The sequence below is a fragment of the Chaetodon trifascialis genome, chromosome 12, assembly GCF_039877785.1.
Source record: "Chaetodon trifascialis isolate fChaTrf1 chromosome 12, fChaTrf1.hap1, whole genome shotgun sequence".
In the NCBI taxonomy this organism is placed as follows: domain Eukaryota; kingdom Metazoa; phylum Chordata; class Actinopteri; order Chaetodontiformes; family Chaetodontidae; genus Chaetodon; species Chaetodon trifascialis.
The window spans coordinates 17,920,855-17,945,042 of record NC_092067.1 but is presented as its reverse complement, the minus strand read 5'-3'; the positions used below and the strand labels follow the sequence as shown (position 1 = coordinate 17,945,042).

General features: G+C 41.7%; 1 protein-coding gene across 11 annotated transcripts in view; it reads left to right on the top strand.

Annotated features, from left to right (window-relative positions):
* The window catches only part of map2 (microtubule-associated protein 2), a 90,103-nt gene that overhangs the window by 32,567 nt on the left and 33,348 nt on the right, over positions 1 to 24,188 (top strand). For all 11 annotated transcript variants that reach the window (XM_070976735.1, XM_070976731.1, XM_070976733.1 and 8 more), the window contains 2 exons: positions 6,322 to 6,454; positions 16,421 to 16,684. In XM_070976735.1, coding sequence (XP_070832836.1) covers positions 16,474 to 16,684 — 211 coding nt within the window. In that variant the 5' untranslated portion in view covers positions 6,322 to 6,454; positions 16,421 to 16,473. The remainder of the gene's footprint in view (positions 1 to 6,321; positions 6,455 to 16,420; positions 16,685 to 24,188) is intronic.

The window sequence follows — 24,188 nt, the reverse complement described above, 5'->3', positions numbered from 1 at the left end:
TGTAATGCATTTTAATACAGTGACAGTTTTTTGGGTGTCATCTTTCCTTAATGATTGAAGCTTGAAGTTGTGTTCATTTGGGCGTTTGTGGCACACACACACACACACACACACACACACACACACACACACACACACACACACACACACACACACACACACACACACACAGATGGACTCACACATTTGTACATTTCCAGTAGATCGCAGCACCCAGTACTTCAGAAGGAGAGCAGGTTAATGAGGAGAGGGGATGATAGATGAGAGGCCAATAGAGAAGAATAATCACTTTGCTCAGCTGGAACTGTAAAAGCACAGTTTTTCATTTTCGGTATCACTTATATTTCAGTATTGCTTTTTGCAGGCTGTCACGTGGACATAGTCGGGAATAGCTTGAAATGAACAGATGGATTACTCTCGATTGAACTAGAAGCTTCACACGTGCAGTAATTGTTTGCTTTGTCATCTTCAAGAGCACTTTAAGGTTCCTGGATCTCACTGCAGGAGAAAATAATTGAGCATTTGGTTTTCTCTGCCAAAAATGTGTGTATTGTTGTCTGCCTTTAAAAGCAATGTGCTTTAAACTTACTGAAAAAACTGATGACGTTATTCGAGTTTTAAATCGGCATCGTACCACCAGAGGTAAAGGACTTCTTTTAATGCAGCCTGCAGGGCACACACTCATTAAAAATTTAAAAGCTTTACATAACAACTCAGAATCAAACCTTCGAGGAACTCATTTTACAGTATTACTGAATAATCCAAAGCTTGACATTTATTATGTTGAGGAATCAGCAAATACACTTTTAACTCCTCAAACCGGTCACATTGTGAATACGTGAGCTCCTCGGATTTTCTAAACAGGGAAATGCTCGGCCACTGGAAACACACAAATGTGCACAGACGCACACACATCACCCCCTGCAGACTGCATTAAATATGGGCTGACAGGTGGCTGCTGGATGTGCAGTCCTGGGAGACAGAACAAAGCACTTTCATTGGGTGTGCGTGCGCGTGCGTGTGTGTGTGTGTGTGTGTGTGTGTGTGTGCGTGTGCGTGTGCGTGTGCATGTGCATGTGCATGTGCATGTGCGTGCTCTGTCTGTTGCTGTAGGATAAGAAAGTCAAGGCTGTTTCTTACAATATGGAGGCAAAAACCGAAATGACTGAATGAGTCAGTGCAGTGAAGATTTTATTAGAACCGAAACATTTTCATCTGTTATACAAGAACACAGCATCCAGGAGTTTACTGAGAGTCACAGCGAGTGAAAAGTTAGTGATTTCAGCATTAAACAAGATAAACTGAAGCACCGAAGAAGTGACGTGCTGTGGTTGCACAGTATGAAGTTTTCCTCCATATGACAGATGTATATGACGTATTTTGTAACTATTTTGAGGTTTAACTGCAATATAAACTGGTTTTGTGGGGTAAAAAACTAATCAGAGTATTCCTATAGAAGCCATGATGCTCAACAAGGTGTCCTGATGTGTGACACGTGGTTTCGGTCATAGTGTTAGTAGACCAAAACTTCGACTCTCATTTCCCAGTTATTAAAGCTGTAACATAATGGAAATAACTGAGTGGATGAACTGACAAATAAAGCCTGAATATAGTTCCTCGTGTCTTTATTCAAGTGAATGCTGACTGAATTCCTGGTCTGCCTGCTATCTCTGCAACAGAAATAACAGTAGAGTTGATCTCTCTTCTGGTTGATGGTTGACCACTTGGAAACTCCTCATGGGCTCTTGGAGGACAACTCCGGTGGGCTAAACACACGGTATAATTTAGACCCACTGTGCTTCGCAAAAGGCTGTAATGACGTCGTGGACAAATTGGAGAGTGTGGCTGCCAGAGACGGGCCACGGCTCCAGAGCTTCACCAGACCTGCTTCTGGTTTCTGTCTGCTGTCTGCTGTCCTGTCGCCGCAGCTCAAATTTGTCTCTGCTAAAGGCATCCACCAAAGGTTTTTCTGTCTCATTCTTTCTCTTTCTATTAATTTCATTTCGCTTCAAGGCATTTCATTTGCATTTTTATTGGAAACTCTTGACCATACATAATTGAAGTTACATGGGTTGATCATGTAGGGCAGTGTGGTACATCTCACAGTGAGCTTTAACGCAGCCTCTTTTTACACATTTGTTAGATGCACAGTAATCACTGGGTCATTCATTTTTAGGACTTGTTTCATGCCTCATATGTTTATGGTCCTATAAAAATGATGACCTGTATTTTTCCATAAAACAACTTTCCCTCCTCATGAAGAAGGACGTGCTCCATAGAGTATCATAAAGTCTCATAATAAGGTCCAGAGATGTGCTGTGTGCCTGAGGTGTGTTGTCTCCTGGTGTAACGCGCTGTGTGGGAACCAAACTGCATATTTACACAGAGAACATACAGGCCTGTCCAAGGTCCTTGTCTGATGCATGACTCACTTGTGACCCTCAGCTGTTGTCGAAACCACAGCAAAGAACAAAAAAGTGTCTTCTGCTTTTCTAAGCATCGTTGGTTTCTCGACTCTGAGGCTTTGGCTCTCTGAGCCACAGGCTGGCTCAGCTCAGTCACTCTGCTTTCTCTATTGACTGTGAAGTACATCAGAAGGCACTGAGATAAGATGGTTCTTGATAATAGAGAAAACTTGAATAACATTCTCTGATTGCCGCATTTGTTTCAGTATGAAAAGTATAGCTATTCATTCAGCATTTGTCAAAAATGAATGTAAGACAAAAGAAAACTCATCAGGGTGGCCCTTTATCACATTAATGGACCATATTTTCCCAAAAAGATGCGTGCCACCATGTTGCCAGTGCTGTCAGATGAGGGCAAAAGGGCATCTACAGACATGTGCCATGTGTTGAATCTGCCAATGTACTGACATCATTTTATTCCATAAGTTAGGACCATTTTTAAGGGGCCGACACCACAACATGACAGAAGAAGCCAAATAGAGAAAATGGAACAGATTTTACAAAGTTGAAAGAATGAATCAGAACACCTGATGTCGAATGCTACACTAAATTATTTGTTATTTGATACATTATGTACATTTTGCTGTAGATATGTATCTGCAGCACAAGTCTGGTTCAAGAGCTTTGATTCAGGTAGATTTCGAGATTGAATGAATGACATGAAACAATGGGGAGATCCAGTCTGTTTATCAGGGCACTCCTGCACTTTTTAATAAAGTATACTAGCAACCAAAGTCTGCAAGCATCTTTTTTTCCTTTGCTTCTCTCCCCCAGAACTCCCACAGAATATAAACCACTTTTTGTTATACGGTAAAGAAAAGGCTTGTGGTGCTGCTGACTCATTCAGCTTTGATCCTTTCTGAAAAAGCAGCAACCCTCATCACCACGTAAACTACTCTGCAAATAAAGATGTGTTATGTATTATTATTATTGAGGTACTGGCCACAGTTCTGTAGCAGGACTTTGATGAGGAGGAGTTACGCTGGTGTTCCATGCTTGTGGCAGTGAGTCACCTTGATTACATCAAGTACGAATTAGAGCTGAAAATGTAGAACCATTTCGAAGATGACTGACTCTGATTGTGTCTGGAAAAGGAAGCTTTTAGTAGTTTCTCTAGTCTGGCTCTAGTCTGATGCTTAACAGACAAATGGTAGAGTGGTATCGATCTTGTTATCTAACTCTTTGCAATAACGTGAAAAAGCGTTTTTCCAGAAATGTTGATTCATTCCGTCTGTTTAGTTGTTAAGATGTAGATTTTTTGCTACGCAGAACAAAACCAAAACTGTACATTATTGAATTTGCAGCTTTGATAAATGTTTTGCGTGGCCTATTTGTCACCATTGAATTTATGAAAGCGTTGATCATCGTCATGTTTTTCTCTCTGAAATTACAATAGAGGCTCTGAACTCACTGCCTGGTCCACGGGTCCAGGCATTAGCTGATTGCTTTGGACAAGATACAGCAGTAATGATAAGAAGAGTTTGCTTATACAGACTAAAGACAATTATTCAAATGGAATATCTTCGTCTTGGTCTCTTCAAAACTGCTGGAGGAAAATGAGATTACATCCTCTTGCAGGAGTAGAGATATAAAAAGACCTTTTTGGACACTGCTCAGGAAAACCTGTAAACTATAGACAAGTGTCCGCATCAGTGGAAGTGTTTCTATACCAATCCTGTACTCTAATTGAAATATTAAGATGCCTGAAACTAATTTGCTTAAAAGCACTTGCTTGATATTTGTCGTGTATGGCTCTTAATGTTTTACATATTGGCAGACGAGAGACACATCTCTTGTGCGCTCAAATTATTTCAAGTTAGGAATAATGTTTTGATCTACTTGCATCCATCAGTTCTGCTTGACGGAAAATATAGTTTTGAATGCAGGTTTTAACATTAGTGGTAGAAAACAACAAGTGTTCTTAGCCTCCAGGTATTTGCTCATTTTGCACCTGCATGTGCTCCTAATGGTAACCTTCATCTGAGCTCAGCAGTCATGGCATACTCATTGTCAAACATTCAATTAATCAAATATTAAATCCTATGACGAAGTAATAAATATGGAGTAAGCATCAAATTAATTCTGGATTTAATTGTACCTTTGTAAAGTGTGTCACTTTGGTGTTTAGCCAACTATATAAAGGTTTTAATGCCTCCACGCTGGCAACAGCAGTGGTTGTCTGTCTCATTCTCATAAAGACAATATATCAGGAAGGCCTTGAGGGGATTTCTTGGATTTCTTGGAAATGTTCACTTGCATTCAAAGATGAACCCATTAGACTGCAGTGGTCAAAGCTCACTGGGACCATTTTGACCATAACTCAACAACCAAAAATGACAACACACAAATGTCTCAGAGGATGAAATGATGAAATGACGTCATTTTATATCCAGAAGGTCAATGGTCAGCTTCCCATAACTCAGACACAGAAGGGGAGATTGTGACCGTATTTCACATTTGGTCAGATACTGATTGGTGACACTAATCTTGTGTGTCCACCTTGAAACTGTGCTGATTGTTTAGATCTTCTGTGCTGCTGGGTTGAAGTGTGTGAAGCATTCAGGTAAAACATGGAGTCTGTAGCTTCTTTGCAGCCACATCCATATTTGAAGCATCAGAAACTCATTGGTTTGATAATGAGCTTCAGGTGATTGTTGTCGCACCATGTGATGAAGCTCTCTACCAGTCCCCTGTCCTTCTCTTTAAAAATAGACTCTAAGTGAAGACAGCATGTTTCTCACTGGAATCATTCATTCATTGTCTATACCCGACTATCCCTTTCGGGGGGGTGCTGGAGCCTATCCCAGCTGTCAACGGACGAGAGGCGGGGTGCACCCTGAACCGGTCGCCAGGCGTTCGCAGGGCAACATTAACATACATAGACATACAAACATCACGCTCACACTCACACCTAAGGGTAGTCTTAGACTCACCAGTTAACCTAATGAGCATGTTTTTGGTCTGTGGGAGGAAGCCGGAGTACCCGGAGAGAACCCACGCAAGCACAGGAAGAACATGCAAACTTCGCACAGAAAGGCCCTGCCCGACCCGGGGGATCGAACCGGCGACCTTCTTGCTGTGAGGCACGCGCACTACCTGCTGTTCCACCGTGCCGCCCCCTCACTGGAATCATACATGTCAATATTGTGATAACTTCTATTTCACCTAGAAACTACACTTAATACCTTTCATTGAATTCCTTCATAGTCTTCACTGCAGATATTATGAGTCTGGACAGACACGGACGTAAACAGCAACTTGAATGGTTTGCGGAGGCAAACAACTTCGAGGCATTTATTCTATTTTCAAGCTGTAGCTTGTGGAGTTGTGGATTTGTAGAGCTTGTCGGACATTTTTGGTGTTGTTGTTCTGGGATGTTTGGTAACTTGTTTGTGCCCATCTTTTTGATTAATTCTCCACAATTCCTGCACAGCACCGTGCATCCATCTGGGTTTGGCACACAAACAACAAATGGTTGTAATAAAATGTGCTGTTTGTATGCAAATTGTGTCTACTACAGATGATTGCTTATTATGGCCATTTATACTCAGTTGCCAGTTTATTAGGTACACACAGCTGAGAGGGGTGTTCAGAGGCTGTTGTTTGTGTTGCTGTTGAAGTACACTTCATCTGTGAGGAAAGTCTCACAGTGAACTGATTCGCTTCCTTTCCTGCTTCTGTCCTTTGAGCTTTTCTGAAATTGCTTTATCACAAAAACGTTTTCTCTTTATTATGTGATGTCCTTTTTATTAACAGGGTGAAATCATTGATAATCAGAGGATACTCATGTACGTGGATGTGAAAATATGGGTTAATTTAAGAAATAATAATCAATCTCTCTTTTCATCATCTCCAGGTGTGACAAGGAGGCTGTCCCCCTTGGCTCGCAGCATTCCTCTGACAATTTTGACATCAGCCCTGTGAGATTTGGAGAGAAGAGTTTTTCCACCCAGCTTGACTCGTCATCCCGCCCCAGACCACCTAACCAGGTAAGGATACCTGACATGTGTGTTACCAAATGTGGTGACTGCATTATAGCTAAATCATATTTTGTTCTCAATACAATTCATGCTAAATGATCCAGTTGAAAGTAGCCACACAAGCTCTTAACACAGGCATCTCAGACCTGAATGTAGTTCTGGCCGGGGTCCTGGTTTGACCATAGAAGCATGAAAATCATTGCTTGCAATATGTATAATGAAGAGAAATTAAGTGTTATTGTGCACCACGTGTGCTGGGGCAGCGCACCATGAATGAGTGAAAACAAAACCACCTAAAACCTCATACAGCATTATTGTAAGTCTGCTCTGAACCACAGTCATGTATCCTAAATGTTTGAGATGTGGTGAATACCTGTCAGAAAGCGAAAAAGAAACATTTACAACGAGAGACAGAGAGAGACGGAAAGAATGCCTGTTACCTCCACAGATGAAATGGCTGTGTGGGAGGATGTACATGTGAGTGCAGGCTGCTAGGAGCTGTGAGTGGGAAGTTGGTACTGAGTGGGAAGAGAAGAGCTGCTTCAGTGAGACGATCAGCACCAAGGCCTGCTGAAAGGCAGTCACGCTTTCATGGCTTCTCTTTGTTTTCTGCACTTGTACAAATGTAGTGAGGTTGGTGATGGATGATGGATAAGAGTGTTTTTATACAAGCCTGCCGTCGTCTGTTTCTTTGTGTATGTGTGCCGGTCAGTCTCTGGTTTTCCTTCCTATTATTTTCAGGCAAATAATAAAATATCAACTGTAGGTACAAGACTGGCCAGAAACTTTATAGAATAAACTGAATAGACTGGGCAGAAACAGCACATTATGTTCAAAACATGTATAAAAAGAAGCCTTTTAGCGAAGATGTGCTACGAGTTGTCCTGAAGACACTGTGATGTAACTGATTTTTCTGGAAATAACATGAGAAAATCCTTCAATATAGAGATGGGCAATGAGAAAAAGTGTGCGCTGGAGTAATGAAACAAAGGACTAACTGAAGTGAAATATTGTCAAAAAGATCAAATTTGTTGAAGAGGGATGCTGCAGCCTGAAGTGGCTGATAATCATTACAAATAATTAGTTTTAGACTTGTATCATGAATTTAGCCACGCTGCTATTGAGAAGTGTTCATTGTGCTTGTCTGGCTGACAGTGCTAATGCCGGTTACTTTGTCTCTTCAATAAATGACTGTTGATCCAAGATATTTTTACTTTATCCGTCCATCCACTGCTGTTGTGTGACTCTCAGAAGATGATTCAATAGAGCTAAACAGTAGGTGGCGCTAATGCTCCAGCCAGGTGTCATTAAACCATCGTAGATGAAGGAGGTGCAAGAAGAAGACGACTAAGAAGAATCGGAGGGACAATCCCCTTTATTTGTCACACAATTTTTTCATGCACATGCACACACACGACATGCAATTGGTGAAACTTGTCCTCCGCATTTATCCCATCCTGGTCCCTCCTCCGTGGCAGACCGGGAGCGGTGGGCTGCCATCCAACCGGCGCCCGGGGACGTAGAAGAAGACATAGTTAAGGGTGCCAGTGAAACCTCAAATGGTGAAATATGGCATTTATGTTTGTTTCAGGTGATTGGAAATGCGTCTAGTAAAAACTGCAGTGTTCTCTCCTGGTTGGCAGTTTGAACATATTACTGTTAATTAGCACTACAGATGAATGTATATGTATATGAGTTACCTCTCCAGCTCATATGTGGGTCAGTGGTGGCCAGAAGCCGGCTCAAAGCAACTGGTGTCTTCCTGTGTTGTACCTTCTATCTTTTACTGTATCAGTACGTGGTCATAGGTTTTTAAGGCCCATCCAGTACTAATAGCATATTTCTTGGATTAAGCTGCTAAGAGGCATTATTTTATGCTGTTCGGCATCTTTTTGCTTTCATCCCCCCCAAAAAATCATAAGTGTGTGTATTTCTTAGATGAAAAGCCTTTGAAGCCGCATTTACCGTACGCTTCACTACAACTCTCCGCTGACATGCGCTCTATTAAGGTCTTTTTTTCAAATCATCTTAAAGCGTGCATTAGGTGGGTTTATTTCAGTTTTTCACAGTAAAAACTAGACAAAATTGAGAACATGATTTTAATATATCAATCTAACCTGAATAGATCATTCATTCTGTAATGTTTTACTGTGAAGAACTATTGTCAAGACAGATTGTAGCAGCGGCCGTGTACATATAGCGTGACAAGGACATTTGTAGGCCTTGCAGGGACGGACTTTGTCCAGCTGTTTAGGATAAAATTACCTGACCCTGAACTACTTTAGCTTAGTTATTCACAAGAAACTCCAGTGTCTCCTGTTCCAGTAAAACCAGCCTCAGGACTAATAAGGGCTTTTTAACATGACAAAAATGTAGACTATAGAATAAAATAGTTTGATCTTTTTGGGCTATACATTTATTTGCTTTTTTGCTTTTTGGATACTTTGCTGTGCCAGACTATTTCTTGATCACAACCCGTTGCGCAGGCAACCACTAAAGACGTAACCAAGTTGCTGTTTTTAGACTTTGGTTTTGCCAGGAAGGCAAATAAGCATATTTCCCAAAATGCCAAAGCACTCTTTTAAACTCGACTACACCTGCCCTTGCTTTCAAATATCTGCATGCCCTCACACATCTACAAACATGCAGCTACACACACTCATCCATCCAGCATACAGTGTGTACAGTAAACAAAAACACACTTAAAGGAACTACAGCTTGCATGCCTTAGCTCCTCTCCTGCTCTCTGACTCCTGCAGTGAGACGGCCCTGAGAGGAGAGCCCTGCAATGCAGCATCTGTGTGACTCACACACATGCACACACACACATGCACGCACACACACACGGGCACACACACTGGCATGCACGCACACACAGGCATTCACAGTGCGATGGTGGCGCGTGAAAGTGCTCAGATCGTAGGAGGGAGATGAGGAGAGAGAGAGAGAGAGAGCAGAGTGAGGGGAAAGATGAAGCCTGATGAGAAGCGGAGGAGGAGGAGGAGGACTGAGTAGGAGGAGGAACAGTGATGGGAGGAGGTGGAGGAAGGTGAAGAGGGAAGAAGAAATAACGGGTGGGAGGAAGATTTATAGGTGAAAAAATGCTAAGAAGTCAGACAAAAGATGAAAAGAAGAACCAGATAAGAGCCATGGAAATGACAAATGGACTACTTAATTAACTCGGTGATTACCTTGTCTGGGCAGAATTTTGATGTCTGATGCATTCACAGACAGTTTATCAGCCCCGCTTCATCTCTAAACTGGACACACATTGTGGCGGTTGAACTGACGAGGGAGCGTTTGTCTGGAAATGAATGAATGAAAATAAAGCAGAATATTCCCACAGCCAGCATGTTCGTCTCAGAAAACTTTTGATTGCCGAGTGACGTCATGATTAGGTTTTGCTTTGCTAATTGCTGTTTTTGTTGTGAGGAGATATTCTGTAGGAACAGCCTGTAATTAGCCTTCAGTTCGCTGATATCTGCAAGCTCTTGCTTGATAATTTGTTGAGCTAAGATAATTCATGTAAGTCTATAAAAACTGCCAAAACAGCACTCAACAGTAAAGCAACAACACAATTAACAGAAAGCACTGCATTTAGTCGATGAGCTGTAACTTCAGCATAAACCAACCGAGCACATCAGCCTCTCTCACTCTGCAGAAACACTGCACTTATTTATTGGCAGTTATGACAAATGAAGGTTAAGAAGTTGCCATTGTAACTTTTAATCCGGCTCGAAGACTTCAGGGGAATTTGGACCTTTTCCATTTCCACCTCATCCAGCTCTAATCTTTGATCGCGGGCCAGTAAAAGCAACAGTGGTCAGGAATAGAAACTATTAGCTTCTCAAACAAAAACCACAATTCTACTTCACCGAGCTCTTTCTTGCTATGTGACGAGTGACAAGTGCATTTAAGTACCAGATCAAAATTTAAAATTTTACCGTCCATCTCTTAATGGACTATATTTTTGTTTCAGGCAGACAGCCCACCTGCTATTTTGAGGCCATGGGAATGGCTAAGTGGAGCAAGTGTTTCTGTGTGTGTGTGTGTGTGTGTGTGTGTGTGTGTGTGTGTGTGTGTGTGTGTGTGTGTGTGTGTGTGTGTGTGTGTGTGTGGTCTGTTTCAACTACCTATAACAGTGTGTCCTTGCCAGTATATCTTCCTTCTATTGACTGAACATCAGTTATTTTTTGTGCCTCAGTGGGAAAATACGGGTGAAAAAGTGATGGAGTCACACGTTTCCCTCCCTTGACAATTACTGTCAAGGTGCCCTTCAGCAAGGCACTAAACCCCCAGCTGCTCTGGTGGAGCAGCTCAGTGGACATCAATAAAACACAGTGATTATACAGCTTACAGTGTGGATTTGTCTGAATGTGAAGTGGGTTCTTGCCGGAAGCCATCATGATGTTCTGCCATGTTTCCTTAAAGACACAAATGAATGAAAAATACATAAATATACAAGACACTTTTGTCAACATTAGAAATCTAATGAAAACTCAACAAAAACAGCAAACTTTGTTGCTTCCTCTGAATAATCCTCTGAGGCCACAGCTTGTAGCCATACAGAGTCTGGGGAGGAAAAGTACCCTGAGTGCTCTATTCTGAGGACAGAGTGAAGAAAATTGTCCCTTGTAGAATCTGTAGAGGGCTTTTCAGGCTTTTCCTGTAATGCTGCATTACAGCCTTGCATAAGGGTAAAAGATGCAACATGTTTCTTGGATTATTTTCATCACCTCAAATCCACCGTGTGTTGGAAAATGCAGCTTGTCACTGCTGATTCATCCCTGGGAAATGATCAGTTTGTCAATATGCAGTAGGTGAAAGGAGCAGATATACCGAACCTGTATACTCAGCTGTCTGTGCACTTGTAACACTTTGAGAAGTCAAAGCCTCAAACTGCAGAGGCATGCGCAGCCTTAGTTTGTCAGTATAAAACAAATATGAATTATTAATGTGCACTGTAGAACACATCCAAATGTGAACCAATAATCACTGTTGGTACTCAGACATACGTACATGTTGCTTAGCAACCCATTTGATGAACTGCTGTTCAAAACACTGCATAGTGTGGGGGTCAAAACATTAAACCAGCATCATTACACATTTAGAAGGGTTATAAATATATCACAGCGATAGGTTTGTTTCTACAGCAGCAAATATATGTGATGATCTTGTTGCTTGATGGAATCTTTCTTGTTATGAACATGGATTGTCTGTATCATACCTTTATACCATTATACCAGAAATCTGATAGTTTGCTTATCCTTTTTGACATATACTCAATGAAAACTCATCAACTTTTGCAAATATATACTTATTCGGAATTTGGTGCCAACACCTCGGTTCAAACATGTTGGGACAGGAGCAACTAAAGACCGGAAAATTTGTGGAATGCTCCAAAAACACCTGTTTGGAACACTCCACAGGTGAACAGGTTCATTGTTAACAGGTGATAGTATCATGATTGGGTATGAAAGGGGCGTCCTGGAAAGGCTCAGTCGGAATGAGGTTCACCACTTTGTGAACACATGATTGGATAATGGATATTACCCAGTTACAAATGTTTTCAAATGGTTGCTTTCTGTTTTTATTTACTTTTTACACAGCGTCCCACCTTTTTTGGAATCATTGTTGTAAAATCATTGTAGCCTCAAGTAACAAAGGGGGGGGTAAAGGGTGCAGCTGTGGATTAGGCTGGTTTCTGAGTAGCAGTGTTAAATTGTGCACTGGAGTGAAAGTGAGTGAAGGTAGATGGATGGCAGCAATTGTTGAGAAAATACCTCATCACAAATTGGTAGAACTTTTGTGTTTAGCTGTTGTATTTGTTTGCTATTCTGTCAATGTACCAGGTGAGATCTCAAGCTGTTGAGTGGTTTGTGTGGTAGCTTGTCCTTGCAACTTCGGGTGCTCTTGGGTGCTCTGAGTTAGCAGTGTCTGTTTAACTTTCATCGTTGGCAAACAACTCAAACACTCTGACAACCTGAAAATGAAATTAGCATCAGAAGATTGTTGATTGATTTTGATTGTTCAGACACAGTGAGATACCAGTTGTGTATTTAATGTGTCGCGACCAGCTAAATTATTTCTCCAAAGAAGAGTCGGCACTCTGTTGAACTACACAGTTCACTCACTGTTGTAGAGTGATGTTACAGAGCGAGTACAGTCAGCTGCTCCGAGACTCCACATGTTTGAGTGAAGCTCTTATGGAATAACATTGGTTAGCTACAGCTGATAAAATCTACCACCATTGGTCATTTTAACCAGCAGGAGCAGTGGTCAGCAACCACTATAAATATGAATTCTGCTAATGTTTGTTTGTCTGTTTGTTTACACAATGCAAACATCAGGTTTTGCATTCTTCATAAGCTTACATTTACATGCAGCTTAGTATTCTTTCCCAAATGCTGATTAGTAACACTACTCTAGAATCTTCATGAATGACAAGTTACTGTCCAAAATGTCCAGCGGTGTCCAGCTTCACTCGTCTGCTCACTATTCAGCTCCATTCTTCTCTGGCACAGAGCGGGAGCGTATCAGCGTCAGCCATCCCTCTGGCAAAGTGCCACAGGCTTTTTGCCAAGTGCAACAGACCCGCTGTCTCCTGAGACACCCAACGTCTAACTCTATCATATCACAATCTCATACAGTCTCACTCCTCACTGGACACAATGCCTTGAGGACAGTATATTATCTGGACAATATACCACATTGTCTGGTATCCCGTGAGCTACAATTTTCTGCTCTTCACATGTCACCATTCCTCTCTAAAGTGAACTTGAAAAGACTCCTTTTTGTAGTTTCTTGCTCCTCTGCTAGACTTTATAAACCTACTGCACCTCTGTCCTCATTAAATTTGCTCTGGTCTCCTTGACAGTCTGCAACAGTTTTACATCATACTCTAAACCAGTATTTGGTTTTTTGAATACACAGCAAAATGCCTGGCATGTTAATTAGTAAGGATGAGGCGCTGTACTGCATTGCAGCCCCGGTTCGCGTTTCAAGCTGATGAGCGAAGCGTAGTTTCACATGATAATGTTGCCTAATGCCTCTCTAATCTCTAAACCCAGCATGCTGAGTTTTCAAAATGCTTGGTAATGGCCCCAGTTGGCTTCTTTCAGACGTTCGCCCAGCAGGTGGTGCTGTTTTATTCACACATGCAGCACACCCGTGCTCACAAACATACAGACCATACATTAAGCACTGTCATCAGCAGCTCAGCAGGCATCCAGGAAGCCAGGCCGCACCCCCTTCCTTCCTTCCTTCCTCATGACCCACCACTGACTTCCTGAGCCTGGCCACCAGTCAGGATGACCTTGTTGGGTCTGGAAATCAGCTACAGAGCCCAAAGTGACCTTCGTCGTCAGGCAGACAGCACTGAGACATCAAGACAGCCGTCTTGTCTCTGTTTTTTATGGCTCTTTTAATATTGAGAGTGCTGTTCTATGGACGTTCGAGCAGGGACACAGTGGTGGAACAGGCAACAGAATGGATATTGACAGTTAGGGGCGATGCAAAATATACTGCTGTGGCTTTTCGACACAGGGTGGGGATTTAATGAGGAGACTGTGCAGTTTTGTGTGCTGTGGAGTCTCTGCAGAGGCTTCATTCATACTGATGCTCCCCTCAGAGCTGAGTCATGCAAAGCTCCATTGACTCCTGACTCTGATCCATTTAGACTGCAAGGGCTTACAGCCGTCACATATTCTACTCAGTTCTATTCTCCTCTTTCTGTCTGTTTAATGCTATTCTGCTCCTCTGTGCTCTATCTTCATGGTATTCTATTGCAGTGGTTCTCGAGCTTTTGTGTGATGTAACCCCACGGACCTGGCAGTTCAGCTGTACTGACGCCGCCCAACATCTTCCAAATGTGTTTTTCAATGGGTTTTAAACCTGTTATTTAACACTATCAATTACATAAAAGTGAACATTGTTGGATTTTTATTGAACAAAACAAAGCCAGTCATATAATTGTAGGTGTTTTGGCATTGTCTATTTTCAGCCACACAGACGGGATGGCTTCAATGATCGTTATGTCGGCTGGTCGTTCTGTTGGCCAGTATGTAGTCTAATGATTAATGAATACTGAATACTGAAATATCTCAACAGGTATTGGATGGATATTCATGGTGCCCAGAAGATGAGTTGTAGTCGCCAGTAGTCCGCTTTATCTTCCTTTAGTGCCACCATAAGGTCAAGGTGTCAGTTCATCCAGTGCATTGGTTTATGTGCAAAACCTAATGACATTGTCGCCAGCCTCTGCTGCACTTTGTGTGTAGTACTAATTAGCAAATATGCTAACAAGCTAAACCAAGATAGTGAACATGGTAAACATTATGCTTGGTAAACACCAGCATTGTAGGATTGTCACTGTGTTCATCATGTCTAAGTTTCTCAAGGTCTTATCCAGGGTTTGGAAATCACGATATGAGTTTTACATGTGTAACAAATAACAAGGTTTCTCCAACAGTTGGATCATAACCAGGGTACTAGCATGCATGTAAACACACTCAATGTATGGCTTACTTGGGTTAATGAAAGGCATAATCTTATTTAATATGCTAAAGATCAGCCTTACACTGTTTTCCTGATGCTATTTATGTTAATATGTTTGCATTTTTTATGGAAATCATTATTCTATGTTATTGTATTCCATTCCTCTCTGTTCCCTCAGTGTGCAGACAGCGAGCAGTAGTGTTGAATGTCTTGTGGATGCAGTGACTAGTGCTCACTGTAGCAATACGTTGGTCCCAGGCTGCAGTTATTGACTCCTGTTTTCTCCTGCAGACTTCCCTTCACTCTCCGAGTCTCTGTGGACTGCAGAGCTAAATGACAAATTGCTCTTTCACACATCCCCTTATGCACAACTACACAGTCTGCTCAGCAAAGGCTTGAAGTACCACCGGCCACAAACCGCCTGCAAAAACCATTCCTTTTTCAAGCGTTTTCTGTCTTTGCGTTTGCTTGCAAGCTCACAATTTTCTTTTTCTCTCTCAACATACAGTAGCAACATTAATTTGAGTGTTTGAAGGCCAGTACTGGTGCTGCTATGGTGAGACTGACACTGCCTCCAATGAGCACTATGTCCTGACATACACAATCTTGTGCATTGATCTTCCGCTAAATCAAACCCGTTCATCTGCTTCCCCCACCTTCTGCCCAGTATCGTCTAAGGGATCATTGAATCTTACTGCCCGTCCCTGCCTCAGGCGATTATGTGTGTTGATCAATATTTTCCCCCCTTTGCTTCTGCTTGATCTCCTCCCTATGCAGTTCTGATCAATCGTCTGCACTCAGTATGGGATTCCATATACATGTAAGCCCCACAGTGGTTGTAAGTTTCTCGTCAACACTAGACTGACCTGTTGTACAGATCAGAATCCCCGTCCTCCCCGTTCCATATTGGTTAGGGTTAGGATGGCATTTTTGTTTTCGGTATATTTGCTGTTGGATTAAAATTCAACAATACTGCTACTTGAAATGTGTCTAGTGTTGGGCTGGGTCTTGAGATTGGATTGATCAGAGCCCACCTTACGTCCCCACAACCTTGTGTGCGTCATACACCAATCCAAGGTCTGCTCTGTTCATTTTCAGCCAGCTGTGATTTCCACCTGGGCCGCTGGCTGTATGAGTCATTACACACACACACAACCACACACAAATCAATAGGGTTTAATCCAGTGGCTGTCACCTGCCCGCTAACATCCAAGGACAGTATTTCACACAACCACCTCCACACACACTCGCACAAGCACAGATACACTTTCAGAATTGTTGACAGTGAAGCTCAGTGGAGCTGCAGCGGGGATTATGAGTGACAAAAAGAGATTTGTGAATGTGACTGATGCAGCGTGTCCTCTGGTCTGCACACTGTTCATTCTCCTTCATGAAGCACTGCTAACATTGCAGTTAAGGACACTGAGTTTTGACTGTGCTTCGCCTTCTCTCCTCCATCCCTTCATGTCTCCCAACCAGAAGGACAGACCCCATCCCTTGCCCACCCTCCCCTGCTGCTAGCTAGCACCAGCATGGCAGACAGTCGACAGCCAGAAGACAGTGCCCCCCAGTGGGACCCATCAGGGGGGCAGGAGTCCACTGGAACCCATGGGGCCAATGGTTACTCTTCCTCTGCCTACAGGACCTGCCAGCCTGGGGCCGCCCACATGGCCACAGCCTCCTACTCCGCCAGGGAGAACGGCTTCAACGGGGAGCTGACTGGGGCTCACGCTGTAACTGCAGGTAGGACATGTTTTTATATTTTGTGTTTTCTGTTTTACTTGATAGAAGTAAGTTCAGAGGCTCACCATAATTTAGACTTTAAAAGTACTGATATTTTTTGCCTGTATTAATGAATTGACAGTAGAGAGAAACACAAGGAACAGCATACAACAAAGGATCTCAGCGGGACTCAAACCAAGGACGCTGTGCTTTATTGGTGCTGCCTTCAAACACCGGACCAGCGGGACACCCCTAGAGAAATTCTAACAATTATTTAATATGATCATGTTTAGTTTTTAATTTCATTATTCTGAACCTATGGTCTTTTTTTTCTTTTGCTGACAGAAATGGGCATCCCTAGATCCCCTCTGAATTAGTTCAAAAACAAATTAAGTAACATTAAATCCTTTTCCACTTGAGTTTCATTCATAGTATTTACCTTGAAATATTTTATTTATTTATTTTTTTTTACAAATCAAATGAAACATGTGTATCATGCATGCACTATAATCTGGCCCATGATATGTATGAGTAAACCATGCTGTAAGCTTCATTGCTGGAGGTGCTCAGTGGTGCATTTCACTGCATCAGCAAAGTGCAAATGTGATGTGTCTCCAACCCACTTTCACCAAGTGCAGACATGTAAATGCACAGCAAAACATGCAAATCCAAGACAACTGGGAGCCAGTGCATGGTCCCAGTCCAGAGAATCGGAAACATATTAATGAGATCTGCTGGGACTTTTAAAAGATGGAAATGTATAAGTGAAGACAAAATGAGGTCTGTGATTTGGGCTTGTGTGTGTGTGTGTGTGTGTGTGTGTTTGCATATGCATGCTTGTGTGTGCTGCAGTAGTGTGTACGACTTTTGACAGTGTTATTAAATGCATGTGTGTCCCGTCTCTTCTTGTGCGTGGGCTTGCAGCACTCTGAGTCCTCACTAGAATCACATACTGTTATTAACAGTGCTATAATTAACACATAAAATCTGTCTCTCTACCCCTCAGCCCCCTCGACCCGACCCCACCCTCACTCATGCCCTGGAGACAAGAACAATAATGTACCAATGCTGTAACCATGGGAACGGCTCCCCTACAATTTACTTTGCTAGGGCTTTTGTTCTTTTCGCCTGTAGCTTGCCACAGACGAGGCCGTTCAGCATGCTATGAGCTCAATTAACCTCCTATCTTCCCATTATTAGAGCTTAACTGACACCATCCTTAAAGGCTGATATAAGTATTTTTTGGCAAGTTTTCTGTTGCAATTTGACCGTGTTCATGGCCTAAATGCCCAACTTTAATTATCTATTATCGTTCAGATCAAATTTTCCGACAATGTGCAGATGATTGCGAGGTGATTACAGCTGCTTCGATGAACATTTCACATGTTTTGTCTGAGGTGTTTAAAATGTTTGAAAAGGCAGAAAGAGTCAGATCACTGCATTATATTATCACACAATGACACTTGATTAGAGACCCTCACATCAAGTAGATTTGCATTAGTAACTATGGAACAAAAGCTATTCAGAGATTATTTGTTATATGAAAAAAATATATAAAATATGATTGAAATACAATCTTCATGTAATGATTTTTGAGATTAGATTAAATTTTTTTACATTTCTGATTTCGGACACTGAATATCTGCCGCTTACAGTACATGTCAGCAAACTGTAACACTCATAAAGACAATGAACCTGATTACACCTGGTGTTAAAATGCATCCTGGTGATCTGATCTGAGCTCACACCTGACACTACAATGCATCTCGAGTGACCACTTCTGATCAGATGTCAACCTCCCTGCTCTGCATGCAAATACACATCTTCATCTTTCTGTTGGCAAAGACCAAATGCAATGTTGTTTTTACCTGATGGCCCAACAGTAGTAGCCAACATGCTGACACAGATGTTTTTATACAAAGGAAGAAATAATTTAGTAACATATAACATACCGAATTTACAAGAAGGCCAAAATACTGAAGAATTTGTCATTAGCAGCTTTTCAAGTTTATTAAGTGTCACCGAATGCAGCAACTCACAAAATTAGGCTATTTTTTAAGGGAATCTGGGTAGTTTCTCCACCGGTGAAAAAGAAGCAGCACAACTGATTTGTTGTTGAAAAAAATCCTTGACCAGTGCTTTTATTACATTTACCTTTCTACTCTTTTGTGCATTTTTTCTGCTGGCCTGCTGTGACCACAAATTTTTTTTTGTTTGTTTTTCAGCAAACATAATGTGTGGGTAGAAAAACACTCCTGAAAATGTCAACAGTTGTTTCTTCTGAGTGTTGTGACACAGAAAAGAGACAAAACACATTGCAACTATTCATCTGATGCCTTTTATCCTTAATAGTATTAAACTTTTCTGCATTTGTTCTTTTTTCATGTTTTATATAATTAATACTATTATCCTACGATGTGCACATAGAACTAACAGGTCAGTTTTAAAAAAAAAAAACAAAAAAAACATTGGCTTTCAGTCCAAGAAATGCAGTTTGACAGATTGCTCGGCCCTTCAAATGCCAACATCACTCCAGAATTCAAGTTGCATTTTGTCAGCATCATTTGAACTTATGTGTTCACAAAAGTATTTTTTTTATTTCATATTTGATGCTACTTTTCCAACAATATCATGAATTGACAGATTCATCAAAATATTGGGCTATGACATTTGAATAGATTTCTAGATTTGGCAGTGAATACAGTAAGTTGTCATGAATTCAGACTTGTGTTGTTAAAAGTCGCTTTGAGTGGTCATCAGATGAAAGTAGCGTCATATAAATACAGTCCATTTATTTAGCTCTTGTCACATTGCCTCAATCTATTGCTCTCTCATAAAAAGGCTAGCCAGTGGGCCAACGTAATTAGCAACTGCCAATGCCTTGTGTGTTCCTCTGGGTCATTATTAGCATGTATCAAACACATGAGAGCTGATAACAGCCTCCTTCCAGCTTCAAAGTGACATCAAAAAGAAAACAGTACTGCAATCTGAGTCATAGGCGAGCATTTAAACCTGTGTTCATTAGCAAGCTGAACAGACTTAGATATGATATAAATCCTTTCAATGCAACTTTTGTTCCAAGAGTTTGTCCTCACACTCTGTTACCAGCCTGCATCAAATGCTTTAATGAATCCTGAGATCAAGTGAGAGGATGTGTTGAAAATCAGTTTACTAATAAATATATCTACTAGAAGCAAGTGGAAGCTAACGTAATTCGAAAACAATAGCTAATAATGGTGCACTGCTGTATGAAATGGATAAAATGTTCCATATGAAAGTTGCCTTACACATGAAGAGAAACTCTCTCCTCTCCTCCAGCTTTTCTAGACAGTAATCTGTAATAATGATAATGATCAGCGTTTCAGCACATGTTTTCTAATCATCTGCATGAAAATGACATCCTCTCAGCAGCTGTGTAACCAAAGCTGTGTTTGTCTGCCGAGCACCTTGTCAGCATACATTAGCTTTGCTCCAGAGCAGGGCAGGGCGGGGGTAAGTGGGGCAGAATGGGTGACAGAAGGGCTGATGCTGGCACTCGGTGAGCCTTCTCTCCCTGTGAAAAGCTCTTCAGACACAACAAGATCCTATTGAAGCACGAAATTGCCCTCTTGACTTTCCTTTGAGACGAAAGTTGAAAAAGCCAGTCAGCCGTGCTGGAAGTGGTCAAGAGAAAGACATGGAGAGAGGGAGACAGAAAGAAACAGAGTGAGTTAATGGAAATAGAAAGAATAGAAACTGTTGTTGAGCTTATTCTAGAGAGTGGTTGGCTTGCATAAATCGCAGAAGCCCTTGTGTTATATTAGATATATGACAGAAGACAGAAGAAACTTGGCCTTGGTGTCAAGAATCCTGGACAAGATTTTCTGTCCTTCGATCTCATCAGCCCAAATAAGTATGCTGCAGCAGGGAGGATATGTGACCAAATGAAGCTGTGGTGTTAAGCATGGACATAAACAATAAGGGACACATCCAAAATTTGAGGATGTCTTCTTTTTGCAAAACATTTTAGAACTTCAGCACAAAATGCAAATATAACAATGTATTAATGTATTTTTATGTATTAAAAGAGAACTCCAGTGATCGGCATTGTACTTCTGTAGCATTGTCACACTCGCGACAGAGTTTAAGAATTAAATATGATGCTGCAGAACCTGAAATATCACCATTTTTTAATTCCACACACTACATTACCCACAACTGTGTTACGTAACATTAGATACATAAATACAAACATAAATTAATATTAAGGGTAATATGGTTTGTCAGAGTGGTCACCTCTGACACCCACAGACATCAATTATATGATCAGTTACAGCTTTTTAATTAGAGACGCTGGCTGTCAGGTCTATGCTCATCAAACACTGATGAACGGTAATGTTATATGAACGCGCTCCATTATGATCATTTCAAACAGTGTCCTTTGTAGAACCATGAAAATATCTTTCTTTCTTGTTTTTTTTCGTACAATTTGTTAACAGATTTATTCTACAAAATGATCTGGAGGGGTTCAGGAAGCTGTCACAGAGAATAGAGGTTGTTGTGTCAAAGCACAGACCCTCCAGCAGAAATAATATTCACTGATTAAAAATCAATAGTAATACATATTTTGCACTCAATTCATGGTTTAATAGGATTGTGTTTCGATTAAAAAAAGGCTAAATGTTTTACAAAAAATTAGGTTTTGCTTCAGTAGCGTGTTAATCACATGCTCGTCACATAGGCGCAAAGCTGTCAGAAAACAGCATCCATGAAAAAGCTAATGCCTGCACATTTACTGCATGCCACATGTCGGTTCAGAGTGTTTGAAAAATGGAAAACACACCCATATTTACATATCATGCACACCGACAGGCTGACTGCTGCTGGTGGCAGGTGTGGTTAACCATCCAAAATGCCCAGGATTTAAAATAAATGAACAATTCAGCCATACTTCAAAATATCAAACATATATTATATGTGAACTTTACAACATGTTCATCATCCCATAAATCTGAATCCATATCACCTGCTTTCACAAATATATTAAGCTAGAGGGAGCAGAAGAAATCTTGGGAATGGGATCGTCACACCCTTCTGTAAAAAGTTTGCTAGATCTTGCTAGAAAAAGGAAAAAGACACACCCGTTGTGCACAATTAAGTAATAAACTACTTTGACGTTTTCTTGCCTTCTGGACAGCGTCTTTTTAAACGTTCAGCCGAGTCGCAGCCATCGTGTCCTTTATGCCGAAGGCTGCAGACACAGAGGCTGAAACATCAACGGCGTGCTGCTGGCATCTGAATTACACTGGGACCCAAATCAGTGGCCCACCAGTCTGTTGCTATGGTAACCCCTTGCTTTACACATTTGGGGTGCCGGCTGGTAACGTACCAAACAGCACTCCTGCTCTCTCCATGCCCTCTCAGTCCTGCTGTGTGTGTGTGTGTGTGTGTGTGTGTTTGGCTGTGTGTGTTGCGTTGACTCTGGGCTTCCAGTCGTCCTCTCTGCTCAGAGAGGAAGCAGCCTCAGCTTCAGCTTGCTTGTCACACAGGTAATTCACGCTTTTACTTCATTGGGAGAGTGCGTCTGTGTATGTATGTGGTTACCTTTGATTATGAATGTAGATCAGCAGATTTCTTCTGTATCTCAGTGCAGCCGTTTGTGCATGTGGTTAATTCTCCCGTCAAAGCCAAAGAAGGGCAGTCTGCTGCGTCATTTGACATCACTCTATCAGAGAAATGCTGAGACAACCGGACCAGACTAGTTGTCATCACTGTCGGCTCGCTTTGTGGATGTGACAAGGTCGTTTGTTACAGCGCTGCTGCTTTGTGAGTGTGCATTTCTGTGGATTTGGCTGGAAGGCTAAAATTCCACGATGTCTTGAACCCAGTGCCCTCGATGATCCAATTTAATGTACCTTTAAGTGTGTGTCTGGAAGAGACTTCATTTTGCTTTCATCCTCCCAAGGCACATGCATGAAGCCCCTTTAGAATAACAGCAGGGCAGGTAGGATATGCTCTCTTTTTCTTTTCATTTGCTGTCTCCACATACTGAGTTTTTAAAACACTGCTTTCATCAGTTTTGAATACACAGCGCATTCCGAAACTGTTCCTTCACTTTTTTCACATTTTATGTTGCAGCCTTATGATGAAATCATTTAAACTGTTTTTTTTGATCTTCAATCTAGACTCAATGCCCTGTCATGACAGGGCAGAACTTTCAAAATGTTTGCAAATATATTAAACCTATTTCTGAGTGAAACAGGATAGGCAGACAGAAATTTGGGAGGAATTTGTTTGGAACATTAAAAAGTGTGTCATTACAAACATGGAGAATTACAGTGATTTAGAGTTGAATGCTAGCTTCTAACCCTATGCTAGCTTCAGTTGTAGAGGACTGCTCGCCTCCTTCACCTTCATCAACCCTTTTACTGGAGCAGGCAGACCCCTCGAACCCCTCGAACTGCAGGAGGAGGAGTATTACAGCTATCGCGACAGTGTACACCAGCAGGATAGCAAGTTCTGCCCAGCAGGGTCGTAACCACAGTATTTTGGGGAAATGGAACAAGGTTTGGGTGGCGAACATGTGAAGACACTCCGGCGTACGATGCTGTCGCTAGCTAGCTAATGAATGAATCTTAGGTCAGTGCTGCTAAAACTTGAAAATTGATTAGTGAGTGAATGTCACGATGTTATTGGTTGGAACTGGTTGGTTCAAGCCTACATAAACTATATTTTCTTATACAGAAGGAAAGACAGGAAAGATTTTTGATATAAGAACAGTGTGCTCTGGCTGGGTCGTAGAAGCTTTACTTGTTTGCCAACGTACCAGCAATCAGCAATGTCATGATTTGTTTCATTATTTATTAGTTTTGCTTCCATCATTCGATGCTAGCTTTAGAAGAGCCTTTGTATGTGTTTACATCTTGCCTCTCTGGGTCTGGGTCTCTGAACTACAGAAGAACATGAAAATGATCCCAAAGCCATGGGTTCTGCCCATGGATGGCAGATGACTACTAACATTTTGTAAAGTGTTCCAGCACTTGTTTTGGATGTATTGTCTCACTAACAAAATGGAAGTATTCACACACATCTGCAGGGTTACATGACCCCAGGTTTAAGCTTTAGGGGCTGCTTGTAGCTGTTTGATGTCACAGCCATTGAATGCGTTTGGCATTGGCACATTAGCGGCTCTATTTTCCAGTTTTGAAAGAATGGGTTTTGCCTGTAAGCAGTGAATAGGTGGTACACGTTCATTGCGCTTTGCTATTGAAAATGGGAAATGGCTGCTTTGAGTTGGTGAGTGGGTTGTGTTAAGTGTTCCCGGAAGAAGTGTGTATATGTGTAATTGCATGTGTGTATGCCTGCCAGCTTGTTTGTGTTGATGTGTGGGCGACGTTGGATAGAAAAAGGTCCTGAAACAGCAGCAGTAAAAGCACCACACTGCCACCCAAACCCACATAACCACTGTTACTATGCAAATGAAGGCTGGTTTGATTAGACTGTGCAGCCCCCCCCCCCCCCCCTTTTCCATCCAGACAATATTTAA